Here is an 11,849-nt window from a genome sequence, read left to right as displayed (position 1 = left end):
AGGACAGCCATCTTATTCTGCCATACAGTTTTACTGCAAACTTGGTAAAATGCTTCTGCATGGATGTGTGTATCTATAATGGAATCGTTAGGCCTCAGGCCTACGCACTGGTTTCCCTACTGAAGTTTTCTTCAGAGCGTAATTTTTCTGTCTTTTCCTTTTAAAGAACGAGACTGCAGAGTTGCGATTTCCACCCAAAAAATATCCAGATATTGACTTTTTTCCACTCCTCAACTAAGAATCCCTCGCTGCAGAGCTACATGGTGCCTGATTTATCCGAGGAGCTATTGGGGAAAATCTTCTCTGTAGGCGTCACTGCAGGACTGCCCATTCCTGAACTGCTACTACTGCTTGATCGGTGTTGAACCACCGGTCTGACGGGTCTCATGGGTGGAGGCCTAAGTTGAGCCCCAGCAAGCCGGGCTGAGAGGGCTGGTTTAAAAGTAGTCATCATTTCAGTGGTGGAGCTACTGCTGCGCCTCATGGCGGCATCAGGGTCTCGGATCATGATGGTGTGAAGTGGGCTGGCAGGTTCTGAGTTGACAGAGCCCCCCTGAGGAGTTTTCATTGGCTCCAGGGTGTCAAGGACGACATCAGGGGCCTGCTTCACAGTGTTCTGTCTCTCGAGCTCACGCAGCTCATTCAGAGCGGTGCTCATGGTCTTCTCAATGTCCTGTCAATGCGATAAGCAAAAGTGTCATCAACATCCCTGCATTTTAGCATTACTTGGGCTTTCCTGCACATCACTCTGCCATCCGGTGGAGCTTTACCCCTGGCTCAGCATCAGTGCAGTTGTTTTCTGCCTCCTTATGGCCATATGCCCTTAAATCCTGAGAACTGCTGAGCTTCTGCAACTGCACTGACATGAGTTGCTGGTGCTCACCACCTCTCATGAGCAGGCCTCTAAAGGAGGAGCTGGCTCTGAGAGGAGATGTAAAACCCAGGTCCCGACCACTGGTAGGCACCATGCATCTTTGAAATCCTGCACCTTTGACATCAATGGGAGTTCTGGCAATGATTTCAAAGGCAGAAAGTCCTAAATGCCCCATAATACCATGTACAGTTAGCCCTCAGAATCTAGTGAAATTCCAGGTGGGGGAATTAATTTTTGCCTACCTCCCCTATGCAGTTTGTTTGATACAACATTTTTCTCCACTCTCTGACTTAAGTTATCATGCAGTGTTGTTGTGTCTCTCAGCAGCTACCAAGCTCTACTCTAGAGATGGCTGCATTTCACTGATGGGAGACATATCCCTTGCTGTATCTACTTTTACAGATGTGTGGTAAGTCTTAATTATCTAATGTTCGTAAAGTGTTTTGTGATCTTTGGATAGTGTTCAAAGTATTATCATCAAAAAGAGGGAGTCAAAAGGTCACTATCAGCCAGGTTAGGACCCAGCTAGGCTTTGTTAAATATAAAAGATTTACAAAATTAGCAATATTTTCACAGGGCCAGATCCTAAGCTGGCGTAAACTGACATTGCTCCATTGATTTTGTTGGAACTACTGATTTATACCAGTTGAGGATCTGGCCCGTGATTTTAAAAAAAGACGAAGAAAACCATTTTATATTTTGGTCTGTTCTTAGTTGTGATATATCCAGCCCCCCAGCAGTGTTTGCAACTCGGGTGCCACTACCATGAGCTGGTGCATGAAAAGCAGAGTGTGAAACTGACAGAGGCAGATTGGTTGCCCAGTGCAAACAAACAGCAATGCAGGAAGTAAACAAAGAAAATCCAGTGGTGGAAGAGGAAATGAGACTGTAATAATTCTTTAAATATACTGGACTTTTTTAGCTGGACTTTTTAGTTTGCCAGGACCAGCAAACAAACAACTAGAAATATTCCCAGGCTGAAAATACACCAGCACACGCCCATGTGACCTCAGTGGGAAAATGCTGGTAGGAGAGAGCAGCCCTGAACTGTTCTAACTTACTCCAGAGGCTGAACTGGGCTCTGGGGAGTGCAAAGGTGGCACGAGGCACAGCTGAGTCAGACCCCAGAGCATTTACGTGGAAAGCTCTGCTTTTCACTTAAGCTACCGCAGGCTATAGAAGTTATTTCTTTCTCACCAATATTCTCGCTGCTGGCATTTCTTCCTACATTGGGAATAATAGGCTCAAGTAGGAAAGGGCCAGTTCTCATGGTAGTGATTTGTGAAGCATCGAACAAAGAGCTCTCCCTGGCATACGTGGGATAATAACGTTTTACATGGTTCACTGCTTTGAATGGTGAACTGGACCAGCTGCCTGGAATACAAAAAGAGTCCCTATTTTCCTGAGAAAAAGCAGGTCTGGAATAATGGTATTTATAACAAATCCATTATTGAGAACAAAAATATGGCATATACCTTTAAAAATAAAGCAGACACATGACTTAGGCTTGGTGTAGCAAAAGTGTCATAGTAACAATGAGCAACAAAGGAACAACACGCCCGCCTCAGGCAACAGCCCCCACAGAAGAGACTGAGGTGTGAAAAGCTCAAGCAGCGCTACATCAAAACCAAACAGCTACACAAAATCTCTGGGCAGCCCAACCACCAACCTGCACAGAGGGAGGAGGCAGAGTCCAGAGAAAGAAAATGCTCCCCCACTCACACCGTCCGGCCAATTCTTCTGAAAGACTGCCCAGAATGCCAACTTCCTCGAATCCAAAGGCACAATGTGCCTGACGTTCCACCGCCTTGCATTGTGTGCCATCACTGACACCTGTGTAAAGCAGAGGTAAACTCCGGATTCTCTACTCTCAGTGGAGAATGGCACAGTTTTACACCTACTTTCACAGGAGTCAATAGCTACACAAGGTGCAAGGCAGCATCAGGACCTCTGTGGTCATGTTTGGATCACAAATGACACTCTCTGATCTTGTATGTATCTGTGTATCAGTGGCCAATGATAGACCCCAAAGCACCTTGCAATTTTGTGCCCTGACTCTGGTATGAATTCTGTGAGGTAGAGTTGCCACTGTTGTGAGTTGGGTCTGCAGCTGAAGGACCTTAGCTTCTGATTTCAACAGGTCTCACGGGCTACGTGTAGCCTGGTTGGTACTTGGATGAGAGGCATCCGTTAAAAATTAAGAGTACTTCAGGATGCGTTGCTGGTAAATTAGGAAGCAGTAATGAATCAATAGTGAACCCACTGTGCAACATACTGCTAGGGGGCACTGTGTCGCTGGAGAGAACATTTTTTGGATTAGACATAAAATGGGAGGTCCTGGCCACATATGGTTACTAACAAACCTAAGGTGTGTTTTCCAAAAGCAGGGATGTTAGTCCTGGTAACGTGACCAAATTCTTATTGGGGTAATTAAGTTCTGTCTCTTTAAATCCCCCCTGAAGTTCTAAATAGAGACAGTATTCCTCTTTACTTCCTGTCCTGTACATGAACAACCACCACATTTCTTCCCACAGGTGGCTGCAATTCAGTGGTTGGTGAAGAGATTCCTCTAGATAATTGTAAAGGGCTTTGAGGTGAAAGGCACTTTGTACTGTATCTCCAGTCTCCACAGCACACAGAGCCATCTCACAGCCCTCTTACCTCCGCAAGTGCTTCCGCTTCCAGAGATTTCTGATCTCCAAGACTACTGTGCCGAGTAGACCCACAGGTCGATCTCAGTGGGTGGCCATCAGACAAGGCCTTCCTGTCTGGATAATTGATGCTGCCAGCGCTGCCAAACGTGGCCATTCTGCGCTTCTCAGGGCTCTCAATCCTGCCTCTGTTGAGTGGTATTTTGTGGGGGCTGCTAGGACATGCTGCTGCTCGAGGAGGGGTGTCTATACCAGGACCCATGCCCCTTGGGGGGCTATGAGTGTCCCCTCCACTCCGACGACGAGGGATGGCTGCGCCATCAGATCTCAACCTTACTCTGCAAAGAATTCATTGAAAGGAAATTAAATTGGATCATTATCTGGCATTTCAGATTTGATTGCGTGCTGCAAAATCCCCAGTGGATCAGCTCTAAAAGCCCATATCAAGTCAAAACACAGATCTTTCACCATGAGAAAACCCAGCCAACAGGAGTGCTACAAATTTTGGAGTGCCAAGAAGTGGCAACCATAATATTTTGGAGGCTGTTTGGATTGATGGATCTATTTGGCTCCCATCTAGTTTAAATATGGCATAAATGGTACAAGTTGTTCTCTGGTTCTTACTGAATCGTGACATTCTAATTATCCTACCCTAAATGGTGTGCCACACTCGATTTGTCTTTCACAGTACAAGGCCACCCGTACTTTCATACCAAAGTGGATCAATTGCCCTACCGGCCCATTACTCCCCCAAATCCATAGTCTGGAATATGATCTGTCGGAGACTGGATGTCATTCTTTGATGAGGCTTTATCATCCAGCAAGGGTCCACTGCTTGCCTCGCTGTCTGCCTTCTGACTCAAACTGTCGGAGAATGCATCATCCCTATGAAAAAAATGAAACTCTGTATCAGGCAGGCAGATAACTGAGTGCCTCACACATGAAAGAAGAGTGTGGCCTCTTAGCATTTTCATGCCTTTGGAATCCTAATGCATCCACTCCAACCAGGGAGGAAAATAACATTCATTAGCACCCAACAAGGAGAGAGTGGGGTCTAGTGGAAGAAAAGGAGGCCGGGAATCACAACTCATGAGTCCTAATCTTGGTTCTGCCACTGACTCATTGTGTCACCTGGGGCAAGTCCCTAAACTAGAAGTGGCCCCAGCTGAAATCTTGGCCTGAACACCCTCAAACCAGATCCAAAATTAACTGTACCCGAGCCCCAGATCCAAACTCCCCTGAAATTAGGGAAAGTTTGACACTAAGCTTCATGGCTCAGGTCTATCTCTACAAACCTCCCTGTGCTTCAGTTTACCCATTTATAACACAATCCACAGGGGCATGGTGAGACATGAGTGAATGTTTGTCGGGGCGCTTGGATCCTTGGATTAATGGCCAACTAGATGCAGTGTAAGCCTCAAAGATACAAGTCGATGGTGCAGTGCCAACTGACACCTGCCAAGGATCTAACAGCGAGTCTGGACTGCTCAACTCTGTTCTTTTATGAAGCCAATGACTGATGTGTTTCAACCCTCTTGGAGCTTTACTAATTATTTAGGTGCTGTTGTATTCTTGAACAAGAAGCAGCATCTGAGCCAGTAACAGGAGAAAGGTGCACGTGACCAGCTAGAATCTTAGCAAGGAGAAAAAAATAAATGCAGCACGTGGCTCGGTTCAGTTATCGGCCACCCCATGGAAGGTACAAATATCTTCACACTAGTTACTTATGAAACTAGGAAGCAGTGTTGGGGAGCGGACAGGCAGCCTAATTGCTCTGGTAGGCAGAAGAGTGTTTCATGGTAAGAAACCCAAACCCTCAGATGTGTGCTTTCCTGAAAGGCTCAGCTGGTAACAGGACATGAGCAGAGGCCCCATGTTTTTCACATCTTTGGCCATCAGGAGCTGAGGGTACAGTGGAAGGCTGAAACTTGGAGCTTGGGACAAGGTCCCTGGATGTTCTGCGTCCCTCTGAAATTTCAGATAGTCACTGACCATTTATGGCCTGATCCAAAGTCAATTAAGCTGGTGGAAAGACTTCAGCAGGCTTGGGGACAGGCTAACAGCAAATGCTCTTTTGTTTCCTCTGCCACCAGGGGAGCTCTGTATGTAACATGCCTTTGGTGTCTGCATTAGCTTCTTCCCTAAAATTTCCCACCCAGCTCCATTGTTCTACTGTACAATGGCTGCTAGCACTTTAACTACAGTGTCATCTAAACCAGTGGATCTCAAAGCCAGTCCACCGCTTGTTCAGGGAAAGCCCCTGGCGGTCCGGGCCGGTTTGTTTACCTGCCGCGTCCGCAGGTTCGGCCGATCGCGGCTCCCATTGGCTGTGGTTCGCCGCTCCAGGCCAATGGAGGCTGCAGGAAGCGGCTTGGGCCGAGGGATGTGCTGGCCACCGCTTCCTGCCACCCCCGTTGGCCTGGAGCGGCGAACCGCGGCCAGTGGGAGCTGCGATCGGCCGAACCTGCGGACGTGGCAGGTAAACAAACCATCCTGGCCCACCAGAGGATTTCCCTGAACAAGCAGTGGACCGGCTTTGAGAACCACTGATCTAAACGCCTCCTGTATCCAGAGCCCAGCCCCCATGTAAGTTAGAGCAGTCGTGGCTTTTTCTCAGATGCCTATAGCCACTCTGTGGTCTCAATAACTGGAGCATGCACGCCCCCTCTTGCCTCTGATATATCCCTGTGCCAGGGTATCCAAGGAGGGGCTGGCAAAAAACTGCCTGCACCTGCTCTATGCTGCGCAGGTAACACCTGTGCACCAGGGGAATTCCCAGCTCAGAGAATCTGGCAGGAGTGGTGCAAAGGGGCTGGAACAAGGTCGAGAATTGGACTGGTTTTAGTTTAACGTTTAATCATCACTTGAAAGCGGGGGAGTGGGAGGGCGTCAGATTAAAACAAAAGAGCGTGATGAAGGCTGTGCAAGTTGCAGAAAGGCCTGTGCACCTGAGGGACTGCCAATCCCTCCTGGGAGAAATAAGCACCCTGGCTGTCCTCTATGGTCCGATGCTGTGAAGTGCTGAGAATCTTCAACTCCCACTGCAGTCACATTGCAAAAGGAACCCAGCACCGGCCAGGACTGTGCCCCAAGTTTCTGATAAAGGCCCCAAGGAGCCCATCCTTGCAAATCCTGCCCATCTTATTTCTTGGAGAGGAAATGCCCTGCAAGGGTTGTCCACATGCAGATTTGTTTCAGTCTTTACAGCAAAAAATAAATGTCAGTTGATGGACAAAAATGCTGTAGATATTTACTAGGATTTTTTTCAGGCTTCATCCCATTTTAGACCCCACAGAGCGTATCTATGCTGGGAGCAGATTTAATTGTAAAAATCAGCTCCATCACGTACATGGTTACATATCCTGATTTGTATTTATTATGCTGTGCAGATGAATTAGCCCCCAATACTGTCTGGTTAATCGTTCACCTAATGAAAAAAAAGTGCTCTAATTTATTATTCAAAGAATTATTGGATGCAAAATAATGCAACAGTGTATGTCAGAAATTGTCTGCCTATATTGCTGGCTCAGCTCCTTCATGCATGTATTCAATAATACAGTGCTGAAAGAGACACACAGTGGATTAATAATTGCCACTCAAGCAAAGAACAAAGGTAAGAAGAGAAAATGTATTTGCAATCAAAGATGGGAAGAATTCTTAAAACAAATAAAAGGACATTTTAAAAAGTTGCCAAGTGACTTACGAGCCTCCCAAGTCCCATTTTCAAAAGTGACTTGGGCACTTAGGAGTGGCTCATTGACTTTCAATGCGACTTGGGCTCCTAAATGCCAGAGTCACTTTTAAAAATGGGAATGAGATGTTTCTGAAAATTTTGCACTAAACTCGCAAAGCAAATTAAGGGGAGAAAAAAAACCCATTACAGTTCATCCAGTGAGTGAAGATTACAAATTTCTTGCTTAAGAGGCCTGGATTAATGGTTAGAACACAGGACCAGGAACCAGGAATTCCTGAGATCTAATTCTGGCTCCAACACTAGACCCCTCTGCCTCAGTTTCACCATCTGTATAAGCTTGACACCCACTCACCTGCATCATCTATGCCCGTATTTTGGGCACTTAAATAAATGGGCAGATTTTCAAGAGAGTGCAGACCCAATGGCTCACACTGAAGTCAACAGGACTTTGTTTCTTTCACAAACAGCTTAAAACCCGGCTTTTGGAAATCAGGGATGTGCAGGCACCCCACAAGCTCTCAGTGAAGTGCACAGCACTTTTGAAAAATCAGGCCACTCATTTAGGTGGCTAAATAAGGCTGAAGAAGCCTAAGTGTAGACACAATTTTGACATTCTTGCCCCACTTGAACTGCCCACTCACATGTCTTGTACAACTATGTACTGATGTGGTATGAGACCATCCACACCGTTATGGCGCCCTTCCCACCAGTCCTCCGATGCACGATGGTACAAGAGGAGTGAGGCTCCTTTCTTAAAGGAGAGCTCTCGCAGGGACCGGCCAATGTAGTCAAACTTCGCTATTGCTTCAATCTGTTCCACTTCTGGAAGAGAAAGAGAAAACAAAGCAAATATAGGCATGTTGTCCTCAGAAATCACCTGAGCCCCATCAGATGCCTCTCACCCACAAGACATTGATACTACTCTCCAGGCTTCCTGACAACACTTTCTACTAAGTACTGTCCATCCTTCTAGGATTGCTAAATTCTCATTGGTTTCCCAGACTACCACGCAAGAGGAGATCAAGAAAAGCTACAAAGCAAATGGGAATGAATTAAAATTTCATTGCATGCAAGTGATGTTCCCAGCTGTGCCACCATATTTATTCATGGCCACCCATATTTATAAAGTCATTTCTTTTGGTTATGGTTTCCGGTTCTTCCGAGGTGGGGGACATTGTAAATTTCACTCACATCCTGGGATCCAATCACCACTTGGCTACTGCTTCAGATTAGATTTCACCCCCTTTCCTTTATTCTGGAGACAGTTAATTATTAATGGGTAGCAAATACTCTCGGAGGATTCCCATCGGGAGAGTGAATACAAAACCTGAGCGATGCGGATACCCACCATCCATCATCAAATCATTTCTCTAGACTCCCCCACTACTCTGCCACACCCCACCCCACCCCTTCCAATCTGAGCGCCGCCACTCACCAGACATTTCAGAATCAGCATCTACAGGCCAGATTTTCAAAAGAGCTCAGCTGCCATTACAGCACCAAAATTAAGTGGCCAGGTTTCCAAAACGTGCAGCAGTCGGGGCACTGAGCCATTTTGAAAATCTGGCCCCAGAGTGTCTCAATGGGAGGGGCTGGGTGCGGAGCACTTTTGAAAAGCTGTCTTTTATTTAGGTGCCTGACAAGTAGCAGCGCTCTTTCAAAAAACTGGTTCCAATTGTGGATGCTGAGCACTTGAAAAAAAAAAAAATTAGACCAGCAACTCTCCTGAAAAGCTGGTTTTGCAATAGCAAGGCAGAGACGACATCCCCTCAGGATTGTGAGCGTGCTAGAGTGCACAGTGCATTACTTAAAGCAGTTTATCAGCTTCACATTAAATGCAAATTATTGGATTTAGGCAGCAGTGTGCACCACTCTGCCCACTCTCAAGGCCATCCGGGGGTGCCAGTGAGAACAGTTTCTGTAGCTTGGTTTTCTTAGACCCTGCCTCTTGTTTTCAAGCCCTACCTGCAATGCAGAAAAATGGGGACCGACAGAGGCAGCAGCAAAGCTAAATAGGGCAAATTAACCTTGATCTTTCATATCTGCCCCATTCTCATTAGACTATGGAAACTTCCTTCATTCCATCTGCTGCCTCTTGGAATTGCAGGCTCGGCACCTGCTGGTAATCAGGATCTGACCTACCCTTCTGCTTAGAAACGAAGTATGAATGAGGCGGGCAGTGCTAGGGAGGGGGAATCTGCAAGATATTGACAAACTCCCCGATCTTCTCCCTCTTGTGACACAGTACAACATTGTTTGAGATGTTCCTTTGTGCTAGATCGGTCACCCTAAGATACATATTTTCGCTCAGTACAAATGATGTGACATTTGGGGCTATTACGGGAGGGGAGGCAGATCAATGGAGGAAGCTCACTGGAGAAACATAATAGGAGAGGCTATCAGAGGAGCTTTCAGAGCCCTGATAAAATATTGAGCTTCTCAGCAGGGAGTGTGCATGGGGGTAAAGAGAGAGACAGAGTATGTAAATTCATAAAATAAAGCCGCTCTTCTTCTCCACACTTGCATCACAGTTAATCAGCCGGAAACTCCAATCAGAACTATTAATGTGACCATCCAAGCGTAAAATTGGCTAAATGGCAGCTTGCTCTCCTTCACCTTTGAGTCACGGTAGCTCCAGCTTGCTGCTTACACTGAAAAACGTAGAGTGCCTTTTTCGTTAAAGACCCATTTTCAATCATCTGAATGATCATCTCCTTCCCACCCCTTGTGCCATCTTTATACAGACCACCAATTAGGGCCACTTATGCCATTTCCACATCAAGTGTCAGAAAGGCATTGGGGTTTTTTACAGCAGTAGAAGAAATCAATGGAAACAATAGCAATAAAGAAAGTAGACAACAGGTGTGCATAGCAGTGCATCATGCCGATTTTAAAGTGCCCCTTCACTCTGCAGAGTAACTCAATTAAAAAGGCATCTGGGGTTCTGGCTTTATCATCTCTCAATAATCCCAAGACAAAATGTGTTCAGATTACAATTATTTTTCCAAAAAGCCACAGCTGCAAATGCAACCTGGATATGGAAAGCAAGCTGGGCTCTTTCTGGTTTGTGCATCACAACTAGAAACGAAAGGTTCTGCCCTCATTATCACCTAAGCAATGCCCTTGCAATCTACGCTGGTTGTAGAGATTTTACTGAGGGCATAACTAGGCCCCGCATGTAGAATTTAGTTAACAAGTCTGTTGCCAGAACAGAATCCAGCACCTCCCGCCGTAGCTGCCTCAGCTCCATAGGTCTGAAAGGAGTCAGACGAAGTTCAGGTTTATTCGTGTCACGAAAGAAAGCAGACCTGACTGTGAATAAACAGAGGGTGCCTAAGAACGGCACCATTTTGGCTAAGGTTTCTGTTCAGTGTAGGGCCACCGGGTGGGTGTGACCCACAGCCCACTGACGCCAATTGAAAGACTCCCATTGATTCCAGTAGGCTTTGGATCAGTCCCTTGAAATTCATTACTCTTCCTTTGGTATGCACAAGAATGTGGAGGTGAATGGAAAGGGGGTCCCAAATACAACAGGCCCTTCCCGCTGCCCTAGGCTGTACTTGTCGGTTACTTTCACACAGCAAGTCTCTTGCTCTTTTCCCCACCACTCACATCCATCAGGTGGCGATTGTATTGTAAAAACAGTGGCCAAAAGCCAGCCAGGTCACCTCAATTCCAAATTCAAAAGAGAAGAGCTCACTGTCGGGATTAACGGGAGTATAAGGGGCAGTTCTGAATGCATTGTTTTAAAGCTCTCACAATAGCGCAGAATGAAACTGAAATGTAGCCTGTGGCCTCCCGCACTGCTCCCCGTGGTCTATGTTGATTAGTTCCCTTCTAAAGGAGTGTTCATTAATATGCACATGCACTGTCAGACACATTGCAACATCTTCCCCCCTAAACAGCCATATGGTAGTCCAAGCTAATTTGATTAGGAGCAAAATACACATTGCAGTCCTGCACGCATGTTCCCCTGGCTCTTCCTACTCAGACTCAATTTTCCGCTGTTTATGTCTACACTCACCGTCGTCGCTGGTGTGCGGCTCTGTGCCGTTGTCATGGTCCACTTCATCAATGGTGCCCGGCTCGCTGTGGGGGCTGTCGCTAACATTGAACAGTTGGGGGGAAAAAAAGATACAAATGTAGTTTAAAAAAGAAGAATTAGATTCTACTTGCAGACTACACAGTAAAACAAGTTCTTGGGGCAAAATCCTGATGCCACTGAAGTCCATGTGAGTTGTGCCTTTGACTTCACCCTTTGTTTGTTTTAAAATCATGGCACATCTCTGAGCTCTCTCTCAGAACCCGAGACTCTCATTCTATGAAATTCATATACAGGGCCTGAATCTCCACTGTCCTGCACCTCGTGTCATCGCTTACACCTGTGCAAAGCAGGGGCAAAACAAATTCTCCGTTCACCCACTCGGTCTCATCGGTGGTATCATTTCACACTCTCATTGTACAGGCATTCATGGTGACAGCAGGTGCAAATCACGGGATGAATGAAAGCTTTAAACACCTTGAACTTCAGGGATTTTGAGCTGGAATTTTGGTTGCGCCCATTATAAAGACACTGACTCACTGTAAAAATTCAGATCTGAATCCAGGTTTGGATTTCAAGCACCCCCGA

The 11,849-nt window shown here is 46.3% G+C and overlaps 1 protein-coding gene across 2 annotated transcripts in view; it reads right to left on the bottom strand.

Annotated features, from left to right (window-relative positions):
• Window positions 1-256: 256 nt before the first annotated feature.
• Window positions 257-11,849, bottom strand: part of SRGAP3 (SLIT-ROBO Rho GTPase activating protein 3) — a 218,171-nt gene continuing 206,578 nt past the window's right edge. For both annotated transcript variants that reach the window (XM_065407280.1, XM_065407281.1), the window contains exons 18-22: window positions 11,244-11,323; window positions 7,861-8,041; window positions 4,261-4,410; window positions 3,536-3,863; window positions 257-673 (exon numbers count right to left, since the gene is read on the bottom strand). In XM_065407280.1, coding sequence (XP_065263352.1) covers window positions 257-673; window positions 3,536-3,863; window positions 4,261-4,410; window positions 7,861-8,041; window positions 11,244-11,323 — 1,156 coding nt within the window. The remainder of the gene's footprint in view (window positions 674-3,535; window positions 3,864-4,260; window positions 4,411-7,860; window positions 8,042-11,243; window positions 11,324-11,849) is intronic.

Source organism: Emys orbicularis, chromosome 7, assembly GCF_028017835.1.
Source record: "Emys orbicularis isolate rEmyOrb1 chromosome 7, rEmyOrb1.hap1, whole genome shotgun sequence".
Lineage (NCBI taxonomy): Eukaryota > Metazoa > Chordata > Testudines > Emydidae > Emys > Emys orbicularis.
The sequence above is the reverse complement of the archived record's forward strand: the minus strand, read 5'-3'. Positions and strand labels throughout refer to the sequence as shown.